General features: G+C 40.4%; 1 protein-coding gene across 3 annotated transcripts in view; it reads left to right on the forward strand.

Moving 5' to 3' along the window:
• Window positions 1-4,277: 4,277 nt before the first annotated feature.
• The window catches only part of Nae1 (NEDD8 activating enzyme E1 subunit 1), a 25,090-nt gene continuing 3,178 nt past the window's right edge, over window positions 4,278-26,189 (forward strand). The window contains exons 1-17 of one of the 3 annotated variants that reach the window (XM_005345527.2): window positions 4,278-4,393; window positions 9,438-9,541; window positions 9,832-9,892; window positions 11,180-11,210; window positions 12,386-12,457; window positions 12,661-12,740; window positions 13,559-13,668; window positions 15,224-15,333; window positions 17,244-17,306; window positions 17,928-17,991; window positions 18,274-18,365; window positions 21,210-21,269; window positions 21,354-21,487; window positions 22,973-23,048; window positions 23,305-23,344; window positions 24,524-24,610; window positions 25,252-25,344. In XM_005345527.2, the coding sequence (XP_005345584.1) occupies window positions 4,341-4,393; window positions 9,438-9,541; window positions 9,832-9,892; window positions 11,180-11,210; window positions 12,386-12,457; window positions 12,661-12,740; window positions 13,559-13,668; window positions 15,224-15,333; window positions 17,244-17,306; window positions 17,928-17,991; window positions 18,274-18,365; window positions 21,210-21,269; window positions 21,354-21,487; window positions 22,973-23,048; window positions 23,305-23,344; window positions 24,524-24,610; window positions 25,252-25,344 (1,330 nt within the window). In that variant the 5' untranslated portion in view covers window positions 4,278-4,340. Of the gene's footprint in view, window positions 4,394-4,613; window positions 4,713-9,437; window positions 9,542-9,831; window positions 9,893-11,179; window positions 11,211-11,451; window positions 11,530-12,385; window positions 12,458-12,660; window positions 12,741-13,558; window positions 13,669-15,223; window positions 15,334-17,243; window positions 17,307-17,927; window positions 17,992-18,273; window positions 18,366-21,209; window positions 21,270-21,353; window positions 21,488-22,972; window positions 23,049-23,304; window positions 23,345-24,523; window positions 24,611-25,251; window positions 25,345-26,189 lie in introns of those variants that run through there. The other 2 variants (XM_026778713.1, XM_005345528.3) reach the window with 2 other exon arrangements.

Here is a 26,189-nt window from a genome sequence, read left to right on the forward strand (position 1 = left end):
TCTTCCAAAGGTCCTGAGTTCAATTCCCAGCAACCACATGGTGGCTCACAACCATCTGTAATGAGGTCTGGTGCCCTCTTCCGGCCTGCAGACATACACACAGACAGAATATTGTATACATAATGAATAAAAATACATATTTAAAAAAAAAGAAAGAAAGTGGCCAGATTAACTGATACACACATTGCCCGGTATCACTTTAAGTGGTTTATTATTGTGTGTGTGCTATGCATGTGAGGGGGCTTTGGGGCATGTGCCATGACGTGCATGACGGTGGAGGTCGGAGGACAACTTTTGGGAGTCAGTTTTCTCCTTCCACTGTTGGTTCTGGAGCTCCAACTCAGGTCACAAGGCTTGGAAGGCACTTCTACCAGCTGAGCCATCTTGCCAATGAAAGTAACTATTTTATATTTATTTTTTATTTATTCTGTTTTTTTTTATGTGCGCAAGCACATGTGTCCGTGTCCGTGTGTCCAGTGTCCCCAGATGCCATGGCATATGTGTATAGGTCAGAAAACAACTCTCAGGACTCAGCTCTTTTTTCCCACCCTGTGGCTATCAACTCCAGCTGTCAAGTTCAGCATTAGGTGTTACCTGCTAAGTCATCTTGCTAACCCCCATATTTTATGATCTGTATGTCTGTCTGAGACACAGTCTCACTATGTAGCCCTGACTGGTCTGGAACTTGTCATGTAGGCCAGGCTGCTCTTGAACTCATAAAGGTCTGCTTACCTCTGCCTCCCCGGTGCTTGGATTAAAGGCATGCAATACCACATCCAATTCCCAAGCAACATTTTGAAGTGTAGAAAATAAAGTAGGGTCTGGAAAGATAGCTAAATGCTCTTCCAGAGGATCTAGGTTCAGTTTCTAGCTTCTGTAACTGCAGTCTCAGAGGATCTGATGCCCTCTTCATGCTTCCAGCAGTTTCTGCACTCAGGCGGTGCACATAAACTCACTCGGGCTCACATACATAAATAAAAACAAACTGGTAAATACATAAGTATTTTCCTTCATCCTTTCATTCTGCAAGCATTTATCGATCACTTTGCAAATGTTAAGTGGGGGGGGGCATGTTGTGAGAGATGTGACCATGAACATTACAGACCCACTGTTGCCTCAGGGCCTTATGAGGTTAGGGAGAGAGAGAAGAATCAGACGATGGACATCTGGTGGAGAAGGGCAAAAGTGGTCAAGGGCAGACTGGCAGGGCTGGTGGCCAAGCACCAGAAGATATGTTCCTCTTTTCTTTCTTGGCTGATCTCTCACAAATCATAGGCTGTCTTCAACTTCCCCTAAAACTACAGACCAGCGTCTCTGGGTAGAGATCAACAAGGATGGATGAGATAACAGACTTGAATTGGGTCTGGCCAGAAATGTGATAGCATCTGTTTCTAATTCTCAAGAGGGGCTAGTTCCCTCTCCCATTCCAAGCCTATTCTCGGTGTGCAAAGCAGGCTGCGCATGCACAAACAGTAAATGTTAGTCTCTTCTGTCAAGCACCATAAAACGCTTGTTTACAAAAAGGAATTAAACTCTTCTTATCACCCCCACACTGTGAAACCTCAGTGGGCGAGAATGTCATAAGTTCCAGGACAGGTACCAAAGCTACAGAGAAACCTTGTCTCAAAAAAAAAATTTTTTTTTCCTTAAAGGAGAGGCACCAGGATGCCTCAGAAGGTCAAGGCTCCTGCCAAACTGGAGAACTTGGGTTTTCTCTGGAACTTGCATAGAAGAAGAGTGACCTCTGCAAGTAGTTCTCTGTCCTCCACAGATGCACTATGACATTCTTGTACACGGCCATAAATAAATAAGTATTTAAACAATTGCAAGAAATGCATGCTCTGAGGTATTTTTTTACAGACACCAACAACTCAATCCTTCTCAAAATCATGCATTCGCAGGCAGTAGCCCCTTCCCCGGTGTATTTCATTTCCAATCACATTTGTTGATCTTTCCTTTCCTGGTGCCACTGTGTGTACTTCCGTAGTGAACTTCCACCTGTCACTTTGGGCCTTCTCACAGTCCCTGGGTGTATTTTATTATCTCTCATCTTTCACCTGTCTAACTGGAGAAGGAAACGTGACAAGAGACGCACATAAGGAGCTGGGAAAGCCTCGTGCCTTTCTCTCCCATCAGTTGGGTTCCACAGGGGCTGGAAAGGAAGTCATGGCAGGGTGTGTCCTCACCTCAGTCCTGACACTGTGCCCAGGGGAAGTGCATTTATCAGCGCAACAACATTACTGTCAAACCTCTTCTGACCCCTCCACACCTCCCACGGATGGAGGGATTGTGTGTGAAAGTGTACATTCAGGATGAGCTGGGATAGCCGTCTCGGGATCTAGCAATCATTAACCTGGAGGCCCCTGTAGAGATTGGAATGCAGAAGGGAATCCTTATCTCCTTCCCTAGTTACCACCAAGCCTCTTGCTTCCTGCTCTCCTCAACTTGCGCGTCAACTGCTTCCTTAGCATTGGCCACCACAGGACAGTCATCCCGTGTCACACGACAAGTGCAGCTTTACATTTCTTCTTGATCATGGTCTTCAGAGCCAGCCTCAGCTGCTTCTCAAGCCTCCCAAAACTCTTTTTATTTGTTACCTTATGGAACTCCGTCCTCCTTTCTCTCTTCCAAGACAGGGTTTCTCTGTGTAGCCCTGGCTGACCTGGAACTCTTTGTAGACCAGTCTAGCCTCGAATTCAATGATCTGCCTGCCCTTGCTTCCCAAGTGCTGGAGTTAAAGGCAAGCACCACCTGGCAATGAGGGAACTCTTAAGAGATGATACTGTTCCTTCCTGTTCAAAGTATCATCCCATCCCTCCATCACAAGGAGCATTCCTTTTTTTAAAAAAAATTATTGAGCCGGGCGATGGTGGCGCACGCCTTTAATCCCAGCACTCGGGAGGCAGAGGCAGGCGGATCTCTGTGAGTTCGAGACCAGCCTGGTCTACAGAGCAAGTTCCAGGACAGGCTCCAAAGCCACAGAGAAACCCTGTCTCGAAAAACCAAAAAAAAAAAAAAAATTGATTTTTACTGAGCTCTACATTTTTCGCTGCTCTCCTCCCTGCCTGTCCCCTCCCCTTCAGCCCACTCCCAAGGTCCCCATTTACTTGTCTTTTTCTACTTCCCATGTAGATTAGATCCATGTATGTCTCTCATAGGGTCCCCATTGTTGTCTAGGTTTTCTGGGATTGTGATTTGTAGGCTGGTTTTCTTTGCTTTATGTTTAAAACCCACTTATGAGAGAGTACATGTGATAATTGTCTTTCTGGGTCTGGGTTACCTCACTCAAAATGATGTATTCTAGCTCCATCCATTTGCTGCAAAATTCAAGATGTCGTTATTTTTTTTCTGCTGTGTAGTACTCCATTGTGTAAATGTACCACATTTCCTCATCCATTCTTCAGTCGAGGGTCATTTAGGTTGTTTCCAGGCTCTGGCTATGACAAACAATGCTGCTATGAACATAGTTGAGCACATGTCCTTCTGGCACGATTGAGCATCGTTTGGACAGGGAACATTCTTGGAGGGACGCAGACAGTGGGGTGGGACTCCTCTGTCTACCCCAAAAGGGGAGCTTCTCTATATAGGAGAGACACCTTGGTAAGTCTGCTGGTGTACTGTCCCTTAGCTGGCTCTCAGGTACTGTGAACTCACCCAGAAAGGAGCTGAGGTTTATCAGTGTTTGCCTCACTGATGGGAGCCGCTGGCTCTGTAGTTCGAAACAGGTCCTCAAGGTGTGGGCTTGCCTCCTGGCAGGAGGAGAGAAATGGGTTAACCTGAGGAATCGTCGTGAAAGTCGATCATACAAGAACTTTTCAGAGTCTTACTCTCTCTGTATTTAAAATCTCAGTTCAAGCCCCTCATGGAGGTATTAGTATTAATTCCAGCACTGGGGACGCAGATCTTCTCTGTGAATTCGATGCCAGTCTGGTTTACTAGTGAGTTCCAGGCCAGCGAGGGGCCACATGGCGAGACTGTGCCTCCAACAAATAAAATCTCATTTTAAAAATGGGAGAGCTATGCATTCCCATTGCACAGGTGAACAAAATGAAGGCTTGAACGGGAAAGAGCCATTTTTACAATTAGCAATTAAAATCCAAGCCGGCTTGATTTAAAAAGCGGAGTTTCCCACAATAACGCCACGCACGTACAGAGAAACACACTACCCAATTCTGGTTTGCCGGGCTTCCCGGTGACGCGTGCGCAGTGCAGCGGCGGCGCCCCCTACCGGCGGCGCGCTGAAGGCCGCGGTCTCCAAAGGGCGCCTAGTGCGCCTGCGCACCAGTGAGTGGGAGGCGGCCTACTCCCTCGGTTTCGCTGTTCGCTGCGCGGGCACGGCAATGGCGCAGCAGGGCAAACTACTCAAGGAGCAGAAGTACGACCGGCAGCTGAGGTGAGCCAGGGTTTCCGAGGGATCGAGCCGTCGGGTTTGCGGGGCCCAAGTGCCTAGGCGGCGTGGGCGGGCCTCCCTCAGGCCTGACGCGGCGGCCTGCGGTGCGGGGCGTGGGGAGTCGGCGCTCCGGGCTCGGTCACTGGCCAGCGTGCTGGGCGAAGGCCGGGGCGCCCCTTCCCGCAGGGCCGCGAACCTGGGCTGCACGGTCGCGGCCGGCCCCCTTGTTCACGGAACAAGGGGGTCGGGGGGCACCCCATCCCGGCCGCAGTGTTGTTCTACGCCAGCGCTGTCCAATAGAAATGCATAATGCTATTTTCGGGTGAGCAATCTGTGTTCGTAATTATAATTTTTATAGTAGCTACGCACCTTTAAAATAAGTTCAAAGAAGCCGGACGTGGTGGCGGCTGCTGGTTGATAATTCCAGCGCTTGAGAAGCAGAGGCAGGTGGATCGGAAATTGGGAGCCAGCTTGGGCTATATACGAAAGAATCTGGGCATGGGGGGAGTAAAAAGAGATAGGGAACCAATTTTGCTACTACTGCCCCCTCCCCACCCCTTTATTTTTGAGAAACGGCCTTAAGCAGCCTAGGCGGCCTTGAACTCAATCATCTATTTCTCAAGTGCTGAGATTACAGATGTTCTCTGCCAGGCCAGGCTCAAAAATAAGTTTTTGCCCTTCCTCCTTTGTTTCCATCTTTCACCCTTGAGTGTCCTGGAACTTGCTATGTAGGTCTGACTAGACTCTAACTTGCAGCAATCCTGCTTCTTTATCCCAACAGCTGAGATTACCTGTGTGGACCGCCATATCCATTCTATTAGGTGCTGATGAGGATGGAACTCTGGGCATCACGCATGGTTGGCAAGCTGACAAACTGAGCTTCACCCCCCTCCCCCAACCCTGAAATCAATTTTTATAATGTTTTTTTAACGTCCAAAATATTACCATTTCAACATGTAATCATTGTAAAAAGTTAATTTTTTTGTTGTTGTTCACACTGTCTTAAAAATCAGGTATTTCACACATAATGAATGTCTTAATTCATGCTAACTGCATTTCTGGGACTCAGTTGCCATTTGTAAATACCTTAACGACCAGGGCTTGTCTACACCATCAGGTGGATCCTTCAACTACTTCTCCATCTTGTTTTTTTTTTTTTTCCCCTCTCCATTCCTTTTTATTATGTTCTGTGTCTTGACTCCGTAGAAGTTGTGAATGTGCTTGCCACCACCTCTGCTCTCAGGAGCTCCCACGATACTCTGTGTCCCTAAAGGGGGGAATTCCCCTTTGTCCTGACAGCACCTTGTTAGTACTGTGTCAGGGATTTAGACACTTAGCTCTGAGACTGTCCTTGAAGGCAGTCGATCTTTGATACAGACAGGGAAACCAAGACTCGTAAATTAGGTAACTGGTCCAGATTTGTGCGTGTTTCAACTTGGGGCCGTCCAGCTTTTTCGTACTCATCCTTGCTCCCAAGCGGTAACACAACTGTAACTACTGTGAGTTCTTACACACTCTTGTGTGTAGTGAAGGTAGAACCATAGGCAACAAAACTGAGAAGATGCGTAAGGTTACTAGATACTGGGAGAGGATTTTTATTGAGTCCATTCCTTAAAGTACTAAATTTTATCCTTCCTAACAAGAACTGCTTATGGCTTTAGAAGGGTCAGAAGGAAACAGACGAAGTTGGACGAGCTGGTAGCAGCCATTGATCAAGGCCTGGGCTCTCAGGCCAGCAAGAAAACGGATGCACCAATACTCTAAGACTCATTCTCCAACTATTCTACCGTTTATTACAGATAAGACCGTGTGTCACCTTTCCGTAGAAAAGGAAAAGTCTGTTTCTGGTCTGTGTGGCTTTTCCAGGCTATGCCTCCATTTGACAGCCGTTCAGTGACCAGCTCTCGTAGGCAGAGCCCTTTGACAGCAGCTCTGGGACCTTTAAAGTGAAGAGATCGATGCCCAGTAAACAAAAACGCAAATGGAGCAGTTGGTTGGGCTAGGCTTTATTTTGGTGACAGGGAAGGAATGTCAGAGTCTTTTTTTAGTCCTCCGGCATCTAATCGTACTTGCTGACAGAGGCGTTTTCAAATAATTTGGACTTCCTGTTCTGAAAAGAAAATAGTAAGATTGTTGGTTGGTTGGGGTTTCTTTGGGGTGTGTATTTATGTTGAGGAGTAGGGAAGTAAAGGTGACCAGCTTGGCCCCCAAACCATGGCATGTGTGTAATCATGAACTTGTTAATGATATAGCAGTATCAATCAAGTTATAACTATATTTCTCATTCTTATTATACCTCTGTGTTTGTTAATGTATGCATCTCTTAATCATGCTATTAGAATATTCGTTGGTTGTAGCACAAGTAATAAAAACCCAGAGACAGATATTGGGGTTCAAGCTGAAAAAAAAAAAAACAAAAGAACCAATCCACTAGAGAGTTCTTTTTTTTTTTTTTTTTTTTTTTGGTTTTTCGAGACAGGGTTTCTCTGTGGCTTTGGAGCCTGTCCTGGCACTAGCTCTGTAGACCAGGCTGGTCTCGAACTCACAGAGATCCGCCTGCCTCACTAGAGAGTTCTTAACCTCTACCAAGGCTCAGACAAAGGGGTGATCCTGTCCTCAGCATGACTGCAGACTACAATGGTCTCCACCAAACCCCAGACTGCAGTGAGCCTTTGTATCCTCCTGCCTTATATACCTCTCTCTGCCCAGCCATATCATTCCTGTCTCCACCTCCCTAGTGCTGGGTTTAAACGCGTGTGACTCCCGAGCACCATGGTGTGAGTTCTGTTTCTCTTTTTAGCCAGATTCAATCTCTTGTAGCCCAGGGTGGCCTTGAGTCCAGGGATTAAAGTTGTGTGCCACCAGTCTCTGGCCTCTCATGGCTTAGCTCTGCACTCTGATCTTCAGGCAAGCTTTATTTATTAAAACACAAATAAAATATCACTACAGTTTGCTATTATATTTTTATATATTTTGATTTTATATATTTTTCAATTAAATATTATATAATTTTCTTCCTTCACTTCCTTCCTTCACTTTCTCCTATGTACCCCCTTGCTCCTTCTTGAGATCATGGTCTCTTTTTCTCTGTTACACACACACACACACTCCTAAATATTTAAATACAACCTGCTCAGTCCATTTAGTGTTAACTATATGTATATGATCTCAAGGCTGGCTGTTGGGAGCTGTGAACCCCCAGATCCTGAATTTCTGGTAAACAACTTATAATGCTTGCAGCTGCCCTGAGCACGAGACCCTCAGGAGTTCCTGATGGCAGGGAAATGATTTCTGGTGTGTTTGACTGGGGCGTGGCTACCCCTATATAAGCTGCCCCTGGACATAATAAAGTGGGCATTTCTGTTTCAAAGATGACTCGTGTCTCTCTGTCTGTGTATCTTTGTGTGTTTCAATCTCCAGCCCCTTGCCCTGTTCATGAATGTTATGTTGGCGCATAAAGTGCAGAGGCATGGTGTGCTGCAGCTGGCCACTTGATATTCGCTAACCAGTTGGGGGGGGGGGGCTCATCTGTGAGAAAAACTGATGTCTGCATTCCTTAGTTGCCTGTAGTTCTTTGTCTGTGGGTGGGATCTTTTGAGATTTCCCCCTTCCATGTTAGCATGTATGCTAGTGTTTTAGTTCTTCAGGCCTTGTTTGGGCAGCCACATTGTTGTGGTATCAAAGATGTACCTTCCCTGTCATTTCTAGGAGACAGTCTCACAGTCGATTTCTTGGCCCTCTGACTTTTACATTCTCTCTGCCTCTTCTCCCTTCGTGATGTTCTCTGAGCCTTAGGTACAGAAGTTGTGTCGTAGATATATCAATTAAATCTGAGCACCCCATGATCACTTCTTTGCTTTTTGACCGGTTGTGGTTCTCGGCAATGATTTCTGTAATGATTTCTAAGAGAAGTTTCTATGATGAGTGGTCAGAACTACACTTATCTGTGGGTGTAAGAGTAAATATTTAGAATGCAGGTAGAAGTTATGCTAGTTAGTAAAGTGGTGGCAACCAGTTCTTCTCTAGCATCCATGACCTCTCTGGCCCTGGGTCGTTGGTTAAGTTTTCAGTAACAGGTATGATTTCTCTTCTGCTGAGTAGGCCTTAAGTCCAGTGGGAGAGCTGTTGGTCACCACCATGATAGGAGTGCCACTATTGAACCCTCATGGCCATCATGCCATGGTGGTCGGCACCTTTGTGAATCATAGGCATTACAGCTGAAAGGATTATCAGTGCTTTTCTCCCTCACCAGTTTGTATACCATGAAAGCTGGTCTTGTGTCTGAAGTGCATGGTGTCTTACCTTTAACATCTGGAAGGCAATCAAGGGCAGCATTAATATTGTCTATTATATTTTAAAGCACTTCTGCAGAATCCAATGCAAGGTTTTTCCAGATGATAATAAGTAAATTTCTTGATAAAGCTTTTACTTATTCTTGTAGATGTCACAGGGGAGATGTCCTATATCAAGATCTTAAATGTACTAGCTCCACATCACTTGAAGAAATGAAATTGAGAACAGACTAGGTTTTAGGTGCAAGATGTCTGCCTGCCTTCCTCCCTTTTTTTTCTTTCTTCTCTCTCTTTTTTCTTTATCTCTCTCTCTTTTTCTCCCCTCCCCCCTTCTCTCTCTGGTAGAGCTTCACTGTGTTGTTCAGGTTGACCATGAACTTGCTTCAAGGGATTCTTCTGCTTTGCTTCCTGAATAGCTGAGACAAAGGTGCATGGTGCTTCACTTGGCTAAGACCTTTCTTTAATGTTGATGAGTGTATCTCTAGGCTTTCTGGGCTATACATTATCTGTTTTCAAAGGAGGAGAACAAAGACTAGAAAGACAAAGCTTAATAGTACTGGTTATATCGTGCAAAGGATGATTTATCAAAGTTTTCAGTTACATTGTCAGATAACCCCACAATATTATCAGTTCATATCTCACATTTGTTGTGATATATGTTATTTTTATGAAAGAATACTTTAAATATCATTATTCAAATAAGAAAGTCATATTTTGGAGAATCCTTCAATATTCAATCTGTTTTTGTTTTATAGGTTGTGGGGTGATCATGGACAGGAAGCTTTGGAATCTGCTCATGTTTGCCTAATAAATGCAACAGCTACAGGAACTGAAATTCTTAAAAACTTGGTACTGCCAGGTAATGTAATATTGGTGATTACATTCTGGGTAACTTCTTTAAGGTCTGTATAAAGAGTTACATATTCTTGGCTGATAGGATGGCTTCGTGGATGGGTAGTTGCTGCCACACTTGGCTTTGATCCCTGGAACCCATATGGCGAAAGGACAGAACCAACTCCCATGGGGTTGGCCTCTGACCTCCACACGTGTGCAGTGGCACATGCATACTGACATTTAAATTGGTAAGGGTAAAGCCAAAACAAAATAAACCAAACCAGAACATATTTTGACTGTCTTCTGTCTCCCCAGGTATTGGATCATTTACAATTATTGATGGAAACCAGGTCAGCGGAGAAGATGTTGGAAACAAGTATGTCCTGTTCTTTTAAATAGGAACCTGTTAGAAGAAGCAGTGCACACAGAGTGAGGCCTGAGTACTAATTTACCCTCATGGCCCTATGTTTAGGTTATGGAAAGAAGAGTGACTAAAGATGAAGTGCTGGGACAGTGCTGGGAAGTTGGCCATTAGCAAACGGGACTCACAGAGACTGTCTTTACTGCTGTTAGTACAAGGCAGTAGTCATTTTTCTCATAAGTCTGTAGTGTTGGTGCAGAGTAATGGTCATACTTAGGACATCAGATATAATAAGCAAGAATTATAGCTGGCCATGATGGCACATGCATTTAATCCCAGCCCTCAGGAGGCAGAAAATAATGGAAGTTATATTATTGTTGCTTCTCTAACTGATTATGTAGAATGTGCTGAGTATAAGGTTTCTCCCTTCCTTCCTTCCTTCCTTCCTTCCTTCCTTCCTTCCTTCCTTCCTTTCCCCTTCCTTTCTTTCTTTTCTTTTCTCTCTCTTTTTTTTTTTTTTTTTTTTTTGAGTTTTTCAGGACAGGGTTTCTCTGTATAGCTTTTAGCTGTCCTGGAACTCACTCTGTAAACCAGGCTGGCCTCAAACTCATAGAGATCCACCTGCCTCTGCCTCCTGATTGCTGGGATTAAAGATGTGCACCACCACCACCCAGATATCTTTTTCTTACGGAACTATGTGCCTTTGCCATAAAATTGTGCCCTGACTCTGATGAGCAGCCTGCGTTTGGGCCTTTGGGATGTGACTGGCATATATGTGGGAGGAAGCCTGAGTGAATCTTTTGTGATTTCTTGCAAAAGCCAGCAGTTCCCCACAGTGTTTTCCAGGTGTCTATGAGCACTGTTTATAGGAGATGTTAACAGCTCTAAGTGGGACTGTGGAGTTAATGGCCAAAAGAGTTTGGGGAATGGTTCACAGGAGGTTAAAACTTACTATAAAACTCTATTATCAGGTATATTTTGACTTTTCAAGGAGGTATATCATCATATGGTGATTCTTCTTTTGCAATCTTGGAACTCTTTTTCTCTCAGAGCATCTTGTGAAATGTGTGCCTTAGAGAACACTGATTTACTAACCCGTCTGCTTTTCTTCCTCCACGAAGACTGTTATAGTTTTTATGAGAATAGTGTTTGTGGGCTGGGGGCATAGCTTAGTGGTAAAGGACAGTAACACACACAACGATTCATCTTTTGAAATCAATACACACACTATTATAAATGGTAAACAACTTTTCTTTTATATCCATATAAATCTTGACTTTTTTTTTTCTCTATCCCCTTTAGTTTTTTCCTTCAAAAAAGCAGTATTGGCAAGGTAAGCAGTCACGGCTACAAAGCAGGGTTGTGTGTGAACATCTAATAACGCTACTCTGTCTTGGCTGCTAGAAAAGCTCTGACTTTAAAAGACCTTATTTTCTGAGTGAAAGTTGGCTTAGCTCATTTTCTTTTTTTTTTTTTTTTAATTTATTTATTTATTGAGGATTTCTGCCTCCTCCCCGCCACCGCCTCCCATTTCCCTCCCCCTCCCCCGATCAAGTTCCTCTCCCTCATCAGCTTGAAGAGCCATCAGGGTTCCCTGACCTGTGGGAAGTCCAAGGACCACCCACCTCCGGCTTAGCTCATTTTCTAATCTGGTAAATATCTTTTGGTAGTTGAAGAATTTAGAATGCTCCTGTGATTTTACACTGTCCTTTATTAAAGTCTTAAATAATGTTGATGTTTAGTGGATTGTGAGGCTTGGACAGTCTGTGGAGCCACTGGCAGGGAGATGAGGATTTATACCTAGAGCTTGAACTGGTATCAAAAAACATATTCTTTTTGGAGGGATATCTTGCTCAGCCTAGATATGGGGGGAGAGTCTTGGTCTTGCTTGCCTGAAAGTGTCAGACTTTGTTAACCCGCCATGGGCAGCCTTACCCTTTCAGAGGAGTGGATGGGAGGTGGAGTTGGGGGGAAGGTGGAGAAAGTGAGAGGAGAGGAAGGAGTGGGAGAATGGAGATAGCTATGTAAAATGAGAAAAGATTATATTTAAAAAAAATCTTAATTAAAAAAGAAATTAGTCAGTGGTGTTATCTAGAAAATTATTTTTGTATTTCAAATGAAAACCTTAGACATCTGTGTTCATATTCTGAATGCAAGTTGCACTTATTTAGTGATTGGCCACTCTTTGAAGGGATTATAGATGTGGGTGGTTGGAGTGGGTCTGAACTTGATCCAGTATAATCCTGCCTGCCACCTATTTTTTGTCATTTACCTGTTCAGAAAAGTGAGATCAAATACTGTGTTTATTTAAGAACTCTGGTGGTGGTAATCTAGTTCAGCCCTGAGTGACATTCTACTTGAGCCTCAGTTGAGTACTGAGGAGCAGAATTGTCACGTTTATGCATGGAATTTGGAAATTTTCAGTGAGTTTTTCTTAATCTGTAAGATTTGGGATCAACTTGAGGCTAAGTACTTTCTAATTCAAGTCAAATGCTTTGTTTTTCAAAGAACCGAGCTCAAGCTGCCATGGAATTCTTACAAGAACTAAATAGCGATGTCTCTGGAAGTTTTGTGGAAGAGGTATAATACATATATTTGTTATTTCTGTGCTACAGTATGTTTTTAAAAATAATTCAAAGATCCAGAACATAGAATTTTGAATCATTGTGTCATTTGTATTTAGTTGGAATTTAATTTGTCAAATCATTTATTTTTAAAATAGCTGTTTCTGCCATGTTTAATATGTGAAATTGTTGAATTTTTCCTCCCCTTGTCTTATTTAGAGTCCAGAAAACCTTCTAGACAATGATCCTTCATTTTTCTGTAGGTTTACTATTGTGGTTGCAACTCAGCTTCGTGAAAGGTAAATTTTAGGTGTTAATATCTCTCTTAGTCTTATTTGATTTGCATAGTTTTCCCTATGTATGTTCGTCTGTTTTTACATTTAGTCTGATTTCAAAAATTCTTATAGTAATGTTTAATTTGGTGCTCTTGGAAGCTTTGAAAGGATAGGAAAGAAAAAATGAGATATTTGGATATATTTAGAGTATTTTAAGTGAACATTAGATATTGCTAAGTGATGAAAAACTAATTAGAAGCCAGGTGTGATGCTACATACCTGTAATTGCAGTACTCAGATTTTAAGTTTGAGGCCAGCCTGGCCTACACAATAAGTTTCAGGTTAACTTGAGCTACATAGTGAGATTGGTGTTTCAGAAATCTCAAAACCCAGAAAACTAAAAACAAACTAGTTATTATTGATTACAGGAAGATTTGTAGTATATACATGGGTTTTATAAATGTGTTTCACTACTACTAGAAATGTTTAGATAGAGCTAGGCATGGCGGTGCACACCTTTAATCCCAGCACTCAGGAAGCAGAGACAGGTGGGTCTCTGTGAGTTTGAGGCCAGCCTGGTCTACAGAGCGAGTTCCAGGACAGCCAGGGCTGTTACATAGAGAAACCCTGTCTGAAAAAAAAAAAAAAAAGTTTAGTGCTTTCACCGGCATTCTTCCTAATAAAACAGACTACAGTCTCACATCCCTCTGGTCCAGCACTTTTGAGGTTGCAGCCAAGTGAAATTGCTTGCTTTGCACTCTGCCCTTGCATGCTTCTGTTAGAGAGTTCCCTGTCTGGCATATGCGCACTTGCTTATGTTCTTACTTTGCCTTCCTTTACAGTACATTACTGCGTTTAGCAGATGTCCTCTGGAATTCCCAGATCCCTCTTTTGATCTGTAGGACATATGGACTAGTTGGTTATATGAGGATTATTATAAAAGAACATACAGGTAAAATTGTTAAGCATGTGGGACTTGCTATTGGTTGCTTGAGCTGTAATTTTAGAAAGTCAGTTTGAAATTATGAAACAAGTTTATGGCAGTGCATCTCTGGTGCAGGTTCAAAGCGGCAATTGGATTTAGTAGGGTTTTTTTTTTTTTTTTACTTATTTAAATGTGTGTGGATGTCCTGCCTATATCTATGGCTATGTAGCAAGTGTATGCCTAATGCCTGCATTGTCCAGAAGAGAGCCTCATGTCATCAAGAACCAGAGTTACAGATGGTTGTGAGCCTCTATGTTGGTCCTGGTAATGGAACCTGGGACCTCTGGAAGGGTAGCCACTGCTCTTAGTCACTGAGCATCTGTCTAGACTGATTCAATAGGGTTTTGTCTGCTTTTCCCTTACATAGCATTATAGGTGGATGTAGATCAGAGACATAATGTACTACTTCATCTTATTAAGAAAGTGCCTGGTTTCTTCTGCTCCCCAACTCATAGTTGGGCATTTACGGCTACCTAACAAGAGTGCGTGGGTCACTTTGACACAGGCAGTACACTAGTGGTTCTCAACCTTTCTAATGCTGTAATTCTTTAACACACTTCCTCATGTTGTGGTGACTCCCAACTATAATATTATTTTTGTTGACACTTCATAACTACTTTTGCGAATGTTATGAGTTGTAATGGCAAGTGGCAGAATTATAATCTGGTTACAAACACTCATTAAAAGTGTACATTGATTTGTATTTGGAGAGCAGTGTCCAAAATCAGATCAGAAAGTGAGAAGTAACTGATGTTGTGGTAAAAGAAGCAAACATCCAGGATATCCTCAAGTTTCTAGAGAAGAGGGCTACATAGGTAGTGATGCTTTCTGCTGAAGATGATGGAGAAGGGAGGATAGATTGCCAGGAGTTGCCTGTGCAAAGCTTTCTCAGTTATAGTAACAAATTCTGTTCTAAAGGAATCATACTTTCATTAAAACTTATAGTCAGCCAGATATAGTAATACATGCCTATAATCCTAGCACGAAGGAGACTGAGCTGGGAAAAACTAGAGTTCAAGGCAAGGTTGGGTTTGCTATAAAAGAAAACAGACCCATACAACTCATGATTTGTGTGTTTACTATACATAAGTTGTAATTCAGTAACACAGTGAAAAAAACTCTGTAGGCACTGTGACCATCAGGATTATAGAATTCCAACCAGTCATGGTGGTACACATCTTTAGTTCCAGCACCTAGGAGGCAGCTCTCTGTGAACTTGAGATCAGCCTGTTCTGTATACTCAGTTCCAGGCTAATCAAGGTTAAAGTGAAACTCTGTTTCAAAAAAAAAAAAAATTTAAAGGTTTCCCATCAAGGTGTTGGTGGCTCAAGCCTGTAATAACAGCAACTAGGATGATAAGGCAGGAGGATTGCTATGAGTTCAAGGCTAGCCTGGGCTATAGAGTAAGCCCCCCTCCCAATTTCTAGCCCCCAATCACACAATGTGTGTGTATGTGTCTTAAGTTCCTATAATGTAGTATATTACTAAAGAATTAAATATATCTTTTGGTATTGTTTGACAGTAATAGAATCTCATCCAGATAATGCATTGGAGGATCTACGACTAGACAAGCCATTTCCTGAACTGAGAGAACATTTTCAGTCTTATGATTTGGAGCATATGGATAAAAAGGTTGGTGGTTTACGTGTGTGTGTGTGTGTGTGTGTGTGTGTGTGTAAGAGAGTGAGAGAGCGAGACCTTAAGTTTAGAGTTAAACTTTCTTCCTTTTTTTTTTTTTTTTTTTTGGCTCTTTTGAATCAGAGTCTCGAGGAATAACCCTGGTTGGCCTAGAACATGCTGTATAGGTCAGTCTGACCCTAATTTGTGATAGTCCTCCTGTCTCTGCCTCCTCCAGAGTGCTGAATTAAGAGTATGTACCACTGTGCCTGACTTCACATTTTTTTAACCTAAGATTTTTTTGTGGGTAAACACACACACAGTGTGAAAAAATATCATAGTGGCATTTCATTTGTATTTTAATAAATAAGGCTTGCCTAAATATCAGAGAGTAAAATAGCCCCTCTGGTCAGCCTTCCAGACCAGACAGTGGTAACACACACCTTTAGTCCCAGTAGCCACACCAGTTTGCCATAGAAACCAGGCAGTGCATGCCTTTAATCCCAGCCCTAGAGAGGAATATAAAATGGGAGGAGACAGCTCAGAGACTCAGGCTCATTGTGAGTGAGATTCCTGGAGGGAGGATCGCCATTTTTGGACTGAGGTCAAGGTAAGAGGCAGTGGCTGACTGCTTTGCTTTTCTAACCTTTAGATTGAACCCCAATTTCTGCCTCTGAGTTTTTATTAATCGTGCTTCAAAGTATTGTAAACTTCCATATTTTTGTCACCAGATCACACAATAGTATTTTATTTTGTTTTTTTTTTCAATAAATTTATTTCCCCTAACGTTAAAAAAGAAGAAGAAGAACAACAACAGTAGACCAGACTAGCACCTAACTCACAGATATCCGCCTGTCTCTGCCTCCCAAGTACTGAGAAAAAAGGCATGTTCCACCACACCTGACTAAAAAAACTTTTAAAAAGAAAAGTAGATAAACTGAAGTTTGCTGTATAGTCACTACCTAAGTCAAGAAATTGGACATTAACTTATCCTAGAAGTTCTCCCCATGGCCTTGTTTCTCCATAGGTACATGTACTTTAAAAAATAGTTTGAATATGACAGATAGAGTGGTGCACATCTGTGACCCTAGCACTCCAGAGGATGAGTGAAAGCCAACCTTTCTTCTAGAACAGAACACACATATATGAATAGTTTAAATTTCAATGGTATGTTTGTTGAAAATGTCTCAAAACTTAATTTCTAGAGTTTGAAAATTACCATGCCAACTATATTTCATTACAGAAATAATCATATTTGTAACAGATTCTATAATGAGCATATATTCCTTTTCAACCTACAGTTAATTAAGTGCAGATATTCATTTGGTTTTCAGAAAACAGCAAGTTCTCATTTTTCAGTCTAGTATTGATACCTCAAATTAAGAAATTTCAGCTGTACCATTGGGTGGTGTGTCTGAGGCTGTTTTCTTGCTGAAGAAACAAAAGGGACTATTGTATACCTGACATCAGGGTTAAAGTAGATTCTGCCTTTAATATCAACCTCAGCCTCAGCCTTTCTTTGTCTCTGTGTGTGTGTTTACAGAAAGCTGTGCATATATCTGTGGCGGCCAGAGATCAACCTCAGGTTCTCTCAGTTGCTTTCTGCTTTGTTTTTTGAGGCAGTGTTTTGACATTGAGCCCGGAGCTAGCCATTTATTTAGGTTAGTTGGCCAGTGAGAGTGCCAGAGTCTGCCTGCCTTGACTTCCATCCACTGAGGTTTCAGCTTATAGCCATGTCTGGCCAGCATTTTACTCACTAAGCTACTCAATAGCCACTCAGAAATCATTTCTAAAATCATTTCTACAACCAGTTCATTTGTCTCTGTTTATTATTTCATATGTATTGGAAGAAAATAAGATGGTATAAGTGAAAAATTAACATTAACTAATACTGATATTTTCTTCAATTTGTGTCTCATTTTTAGGACCACAGCCATACTCCATGGATTGTGATCATAGCTAAATATTTAGCACAGTGGTATAGTGAAGTACGTCTTTCTTTTTTTTTTTTAATTATATGTGACTGTATTTTTCAAGCTCTTTTGAGGGTGTGGGAGGTTAAGTTTTCCTGGTGAGGGTGGATTGCAAGTGAGAGATTTTAAGTTTGAATCCAGCTATCAATCTTTCAATACTGATTGTTTTTCTTTTCTTTGGTTTTTCAAGATAGGGTTTCTCTGTAGATTTTTGTAGTTCTAGTCCTGGAACTAGGTCTTGTAGACCAGTCTGGCCTTGAACTCACAGAGATCCGCCTACCTCTCTCTGCCTCTGCCTCCCGAGTGCTGGGATTAAAGGTGTGCGCCATCACTGCCCAGCAAGCTTTTAATTAACATTAGAATTTCAGTAAATTTCATTCTGAAACTATTGTGAGAAATGAATGGAAAGAAATGGCCTACAGTTACTCTTTCCAAATTGAGAGCTTCTAATGTCACTGGTATATATTATATGTATATATTAATATATATGTGTGTACATATGACATGTATACATACATAATATATATGACACTTTTTTATGAAATCTTACTGTGGAAAATGAGGAAAACTTTAGATACTAAATTTCCATATTATGAGTTTTGATAACTAGATCTTTCAAATTTTTAATCAATTTAGACAAATGGACGAATTCCTAAAAGCTATAAAGAAAAAGAGGACTTCAGATATTTGATTAGACAAGGTAATTTTCTGCATTATAACTAAGTGTTATATAAATTTTGAAAAAAATAATTGTTTGAAGCCAATATTTATTGAATTTCTCTTGTCAGATAATGTCATCATGAGTTTTTAATTTTACTTTTCCCTTGGGAATAAATTTTTTTTCAATATTATAAGAACAAATGCTAGTGATATCTGTTGTTAAGGCTCAGCATTCTGATCCTTTGTTTAGAGCCGCACAAGGTTTTCTGTGTTGGGAAGACAGTGGAAAGTCATTATTTGTTTACATTTCCTACTTTAATAGGGATTTTAAAGAGTGAGAATGGAGCTCCAGAGGATGAAGAGAATTTTGAAGAAGCTATTAAAAATGTGAACACAGCACTAAATATAACTCAGGTATTAAAAGAATTACTGAAGTCATAACTAATATGTCTGATATGAGAGTTGATATAACAGTTTACCATACTGTTGCCTAAATGTATAGTAAGTTAGAAGTAAGTACCTATAACTTAGCTTGATTAATTTTTAATGCTTTTTTAAAAGACAAGGTCTTCCTACCTCAGGCTACCTCAGATTTGCTGTATAAACCAGGCTAGTCTTGAACTTGTGATACTTCTGCCTCTGCCTCTCAAGTGTTGAGGTTTCAGGTATGTGCTATGTTTAGTCCAAAACTTGAGTTTTCTTTTAATACCATTTTGAGCCCTGCATGGTGGTGAATGCCTATAAGTCCACTACTTGGAAAGGGGGCAGGAAGATCAGTACTCATTCTTGGCTGCACAGCAAGTTCAGAACCAGCTGGGCTACATGAAACTGTGTCTCAGAAAAGTTTAAAAAATGTCTTCTGTTATCGTCATTAAAATGATGTTAGTGATCAAATATAGATGAAGCAGAAGAAAATGACCTAAAAAATACCTTTATGAGAATGTTTGAGGCCCTCAAAGAGGAAATGAAAAGTTCCCTCAAAGAAATGGAGGAAAGGACCAACAAAAATTGGGAGACATCAACAGTTCTCTTAACGAAAACCAAGAAAAAGGAATCAAACATATGAAAGAAACTATTCAAGACTTGAAAACTGAAATAGAGACAATAAAAAAAACCCACAAGCAGAGGGAATTATAATAAAAATAGTTAAATAAATAACTGATATTCCCTAAGTTAAAAAAGAAACTTTGGAAAATAAAAAATCAATGTTAAAAAAAAAATAAAATAAAATGATGTTAGTGCTTCAGCATATAGTGCCATTAAAACAAATTATTTTTGTTCTTTTTCATTTAGAGAAATATTTAAATTATTTTAAGTATATAATTTATGAATAGTTGAGAACTTGGAGATAAGAATTATAAATGATATTTTGCTAGTCAAAAGAAGTGCTACTCAGCTGGGCAGTGGTGGCTCAGGCCTTTAATCCCAGCACTCAGGAGGCAGAGGCAGACGGATCTCTGTGAGTTCAGTTCCAGTATAGCTGGGTTTTCACAGAGAAACCCTGTCTTCAACTTTCCCCCACAAAAGTGTTACACAAAAGCTTAAATTTTGTAACCCTGCATTTTCTTTTGACAGCAGTTATTTAGAGTGGAGGTATTATGAATGACTTGTACACTTCAAAAAATTATAGCGTGGGTATGGTGGCTTATACCTGTAATCTTGGAACTTTGGAAGTTGAGGCAGTTTGGTCAGTTTTGTTTTTAATTTGGAGAGCTATGGAATAAGATACCTGGAAGATTTTTAGAAAATTTTTTTACAATTTATAGCCAGAGTACTGCCTTTGATACTAGAAAAGCACTGAAGTCGCTGTAGACATTTTGAAGATGGTGAAACAGTATTCTGTGTACGCCTTGTAAGTCGGTCTAGCTGAGGAACATCTTCTATCTTAGTTGGAGAAAATGTTAAAAATGTGTGTGTAATATGTATGTATGTATGTATGTATGTATGTATGTATGTATGTATATCAAATTGTACATGTTAGATCTGTGCAGTTTACTGAAAAAAAAACAGTTTTAAAAACTGAAGAACTGATTATTCTAAAGCCAGGCATGGTGGCATATGCCTGTAATTCTAGCACTGGGGAGATGGAGGAAACAGATCAAGACCACATTGGTTGCATAGTGAGTTTAGTTCCAGCCTGGGCCACAAGAGACCTTGTTTCAAAAATTAAACAACAACAACAAAATGATTCTAGGAGTTGGGAATCAGTAAACCAAATAATCAGATATTAAAGTATAAACAAAATTAGAATATGAGAAGGCAAAAGGGAGTCTGGGTTTGGGAGGCAGTATTAGATAGAGAGCCAGAAAAGACCTCATGAAGTGACATCCAGAGGTCTTCTGGAAGAGCTTTTTCAAGCAGAGGACACATAGAAAGGTCATGAGATGAGATGAAGTTTCACATTTGTTACAGGATTAGTAGGAAAGTCAGTGTGGTTGAAGAAGAAAGAAAATGGTAGGAAGGATTTGGGTTTGAAGAGGTATAAAGGGCTGTATCATAATAGAAGCTTGCAGACCATTGAAAGATTTGGAGTAGGAAGTAGAAAAATCTGATGCTGAGATAGGATCTCACTGTATGTGTCCCTGGCTAGCCTTGAACTCAGTAGTAGACCAGGTTGACCCTACCTCTGCCTACTTGTGCAAGATTAAAGGTGTGTGCCACTACACTGGGCCATTCAAAGGACTATTTTGACTCTTGTGAGTAGACTTGAGGGTGTGGGGTTGGAAATTGAGAGACCAGTCAAGTTGTTGTCACTAAACACTCTCTACAATAGTAGAATCAAAGCCTATGGTTTGGAAAGTTTTTATTAGGGTGGTGACCTTGCTAACAATAAAATTGGATAACTACTTATTTATTTGTCAGAGTGGTTGTCTCTTTCAACAGCCTTGAATTAGGGTACATGGATTTCGGAATTTTCATAAGCTGGGAAACCATGAGCAACCTAAAATCTAGCTGTGTAGTAATACCCATAATCTTTGCTGTCTTCAATATAATGATATAAATGACTTGTTCCATGTGTGGTGCAGGAGAATAGTCTTGTCTAGAATGCTGGCAGTGGACAGGAGAGGGTTTTCTTTCATTCTCTTTCCCCGTGAGATTGCCGTCAGATTCTGATTCTAAATAAAACTAAACACATCAGAAGTTGATATTTTATTGCACTTTGAAACTGCAAAGATCCTATTTGAAGAAATAGCACTGAAAGTAAAGGTGGACAGAATTCTTAATGTAAATAAAAAATGTTTCATGTTCCTTTGTTAGGTCCCAAGCAGTATTGAAGATATATTTAATGATGATCGCTGCATAAATATCACCAAACAGGTAACAAGAAGTAAAGATACTACTGCCTTATACTCCAGCTCAAAATAAACACCCCTCACTTGTAGTTTTTTATTTCCCTTTTAGACCCCATCTTTTTGGATATTAGCCCGTGCCTTAAAGGAATTTGTGGCAAAAGAGGGCCAAGGAAATTTACCTGTTCGAGGCACAATACCTGATATGATTGCAGATTCAAGCAAATACATAAAATTGCAGAATGTGTAAGTGACTGTTTTTGTTGTTGTTAGGTTTGTTTTTTGAGACAGGGCTTCTGTGTGTACCCCTTACTGTTCTGGAATTAGTTTTGTAGACCAGGCTGACTTTGAATTTACAGAAATCCACCTGCCTCTGCCTTCTGAGTGCTGGGATTAAAGCATGCGCCACTACACCCTGCTGACTGTTTTTAAACTGTAACAGACTACTTATATCTTCCCTGCTAGAGGGACTCAGGACCCTGGTTTCTGACAGAGGACCCAAGAAAATACTGAACTAACAGCTTCCCTTGTTGAAGTCAAGTCCAAGGAAAAATCACATACTTTAAACCTGCCTAATAATACAGATTATTATTATATTATATATTATTATTATATTATAATCTTTTCAAATGTTATATTTTTAAAATGTTTAGATATCTAAATTATATATATATATATACACACACATACACACACACACACACACATATATATATATATATATATATTTTTTTTTTAAATGTTATCTCTTTGTAAAAATGATCAGTATTAAAGCTGAGTCTCTCTTCCAGGTAAGGCCATACTTCTTTTTTGGGTGAGCACGAGACTATTGTGATTGAACCTAGGTCCTCATACTCATGCTAAGAAAGAACTCTCCTACTGAGCAATGTCCCTAAAATAATACTAGTTTCTATCTTCAATTATCTTTTTCTAAATTTTCAGTGTTTCAACACTTAGACTAGGAAAACATCCAAGATTTGCTAGACACTGACTAAGATTTCTGTGTGGCAATACTTGGCCCTGGAAGAATCCAAGCCAGTACCCTTGGAGTCATCAGATCCATACACCCGTTACCAAAAGGTTACATCCATGGAGACCCAACCTTATAAGTCTGTGTATGTTAGGGTAGGATACCTGGATAATAGGTATTTATTTATAGTCATTGATTCCTTAAGTTATGAAAGATTGAAGACCAAAGGAAAACGGTTAAAAATAAAGACTCATGACTGGAGAGATGGCTTAGCAGTTAAGAGCTCTGGCTGCTCTTCCAGAGGTCCTGAGTTCAATTTCAGCAGCCACATGGTGGCTCACAACCATGTCTAGTGGGATCTGATGCCCTCTCTTGGCATAAAGGTGCACATGCAGATAGAGCCCTCATCCACTAGATAGAGAGGGGGAGGGAGGGAGGGAGGGAGGGAGGCAGACAGACAGGCAGACAGACAAACAAACAAAATAAAGACTTCATGAATGGTGCCTTGGTGGGTTTAAGTTGGATTCTGTAGGGTATAATGGGAGTCTTGGTTTTAGAGGACTCTAAAAGTCTTACTGCCAGCTATTAAAAGACCCTTAACTAGTAAGAGGTGTTGCTGGTGGCATTTCTCTAGCATTTTCACATTTTGATGTTCCTAAATCAGTATTTTTTAATTAAAAATAAATTTATGTTCACTTAAAAATAATTTAAGTGTTGCTAATTTTAGAACTTGCTTATTTTGGGTTGTTGTTCTTTTTTAGTTACCGTGAAAAAGCAAAGAAAGATGCTGCTGCTGTGGGTAATCACGTTGCCAATTTGCTTCAGTCTGTTGGCCAGGTAAGCTCCTGAGCATGTTGCCCCTTGACAGTGAGTACTTCTCCCTGTGGGCGTGGGATTCAGCCAGGGGGAGGCTAGAGATAGAAGGCATTACCCTGGCTTTTTGTTTCTTCAGCAGAAGTGCCTACTTGCCTGTGTTCTCTCAGTTCATGGAGAAAGCTTTTCATTTCACAGCCATTGGCTTTGTACTGTGCCCGCTGTTATCTTTGTGTGTGTGCGTGTGCATTATTATAAATCTGCATTTATCTCTTTATAGGCACCAGAGTCCATTTCAGAAAAAGAATTAAAATTATTTTGTAAGTCCTTTTAATTTCCTTCTTTTGCTTGATAAAAATATGCCACCGAGAATGTTCTCCAGAATTTTAAATGATCAGCATTCTCAAATTGGGGTGTGTGTATCCTTAGGTAAATTTTATTATCTTGTAATAAAAAGGAAATTTTAAGACTGAACTATAGGTTCTCATTTGATCTGTGTTAAGTGACTGTAATGAAATTAAGAATTTGCCGTATAGTTTGTGGCTGGCTTCTGGGTTTTCTCCTAAGTGTCAGGGTAGGAACATTTTCTTTGCGTCAGGTGTAGGTTGGGGAGGTGATGCTGTAGGTTAAGTGCTGGCCATGCAAACATGAGGAGCTGAGTTCAGTCTATCTGAAATGGTGAGCTCTACATTTATACAAAAAAATTGGAGAACAAAAAAAGAAAAGAAAAAATAATACAGTGGAGATTGGTAGAAGATACTCAGAATCAGTTTCTATCAACCACATGTATACATAGGGCTAAGCACATGCATGCATACACCACACACACAAGTAAAAGCTTCGAAAAGTTAGTTGCAGGGCTGGAGAGATGGCTCAGTGGTTAAGAGCATTGCCTGTTCTTCCAAAGGTCCTGAGTTCAATTCCCAGCAACCACATGGTGGCTCACAACCATCTGTAATGAGGTCTGGTGCCCTCTTCTTTAGGCATACACAGAAACAGAATATTGTATACATAATAAGTAAATAAATAAATATTTTTTTAAAAAAGTTAGTTGCAGGACTAGAGAGATGGCTTATCAATTAAGCAGAGGAAGCCCCAAGGAACATACACATGGACACATAAAATTATGTCTTAAGCCTTTCCTACACACAAAACTGAGAATAAAACCAAGGCAGGAATTAGTTCATACCATTGATATTCAATATTTAACATAACCTACTGTACTGTGGCCACTCAATACAATTTTTAATGAATGAATTCTTAAAATTTTTAGTATTTTTAAATTCTGTGTATGCCTGTGTATGGCTATGTGCACCTGCAGAGATTAGTGGTGTAAAGTTCTCTTGGAGCTGGAGTTACATGTACTTGTGAGGTACCTGATGTGGATGCTGGGGACTGAACTCAGTTCCTCTCCATTAACAGCACGATCTCGTAACTGTTGAACCATCGTGTAGCCCCAGTTTCTTGTTCAGCTTCCCTGAAGTCTTTACTCTTTGCAGGCAGCAATTCTGCGTTCCTTCGAGTGGTGAGATGTCGCTCTTTAGCTGAAGAGTATGGTTTGGATACAGTCAACAAAGATGAAATTAGTAAGTACAACTAGATGCTAGGTTAAAATTATTAGTAAAATGTGTATAATTACTGTTGAATAAATGGTGTTATAAAATATATAGTTTATATTCTATTTTATAGATTTACCTGAATGATTTTAATTTACATAACCTACTGTACTGTACATATGCTATACAAAAATACATAACACTGTATTTAGATTACTGAGTGCATTGTTTGTTATACATAGGAACTAACACCATCATGTTTCTGCTTTGATTTTGTTTTGTTTTATTTTGTTTTATTTCTTTGAGACAGGGTTTCTCTGAATAGCAGTTCGGGCTGTCCTGGAACTCCCTTTGTAAACCAGGCTGGCCTCGAACTCAGAGAGATCCACCTGTCTCTGCCTTCTGAGTTCTGGGATTAAAGACATGTGTCACCACCACTCGGCTGTATTTCTGTTTTGATAGAGACTCCAGCTAGTATTCCATAAGACTCCTGGATTACTTGTTAACGTATTTTTTCTTATTTTTAATTTTATACTTTATTTTCATAAAATACTTAAAGTTTTTGCTAAGATTGTCTCGGATTCTGAAACTTAAGTATGAATTCAGTCTTTTGTTGTTTGTATGCTGTAAGTTGTCCAGTTGTACTATTTTTTTTTCTTTTTTTCTTTCAGTTTCTAGCATGGACAATCCAGACAGTGAGATAGTCTTATACCTAATGTTGCGGGCTGTTGATCGATTTCATAAACAGCATGGCAGATACCCAGGTAAGAATGGCAGTTGACTTACCAGATACAAAGAAAATAGCCAGATGGTGGTGACAGACAATTTTAATCTTAGCACTTGAGAGACAGAGACAGGCAGATCTCTGAGTCTGAGGTCCATCTACAGAGTGAGTTCTAGGACAGCCAGGACTACACAGAGAAACCTTGTCTTGAGGGAAAAAAAAACCACAAAAAGCAAAAAAGAAAATCTTTCGGCTTCTTATTGTTGTTTTGTTTCATTTGGGGTTTTTTTGTTCTTATTGTTTTGAGACAGAATCTTACTTATCTCAGGCTGGTCTTGTACTTGTGGTCTTCCTTCATCAGACTCTTAAGTACTGGATTTATAGTCATGAACTATCACATTTGGTCAATAAAAGCTTGATGCCAGGTATGGTGCCCTCACCTTTAATCCCAGCACATGGGAGTTAGGCAGGTAGATCTTGGGAGTTTGAGGCCAGACTGATCTACATATGAGTTCCAGGACAGCCAGAGATACACACAGAAACCCTGTCTCAAACACTGAACAGAAAACCCCAAAACAAAATAAAACCTCATACTTGATCTGAATTTTAGTAGTCTGTGGGTATTTAGAGGAACTACTATTTGATTTTAAAGGCTAACTACTTATAGACCATCTGATTCAAAACTATTAGAGAAGAATATTGGTTGAATATGTATAGAAGGAATTTTTTTTTCTGCTAGTTGTCATAGTAGACTTCTGTTTTCCATAATAATAGTATTCTAAATTTTAAGTTACTAACATGTCTCCTGTCTTCTTTTTTTCTTGTCTTTTTAAAGTGTGTGTGAGAGAGAGAGAGAGAGAGAGAGAGAGAGAGAGAGAGAGAGAG

Source organism: Microtus ochrogaster, chromosome 4, assembly GCF_000317375.1.
Source record: "Microtus ochrogaster isolate Prairie Vole_2 chromosome 4, MicOch1.0, whole genome shotgun sequence".
In the NCBI taxonomy this organism is placed as follows: domain Eukaryota; kingdom Metazoa; phylum Chordata; class Mammalia; order Rodentia; family Cricetidae; genus Microtus; species Microtus ochrogaster.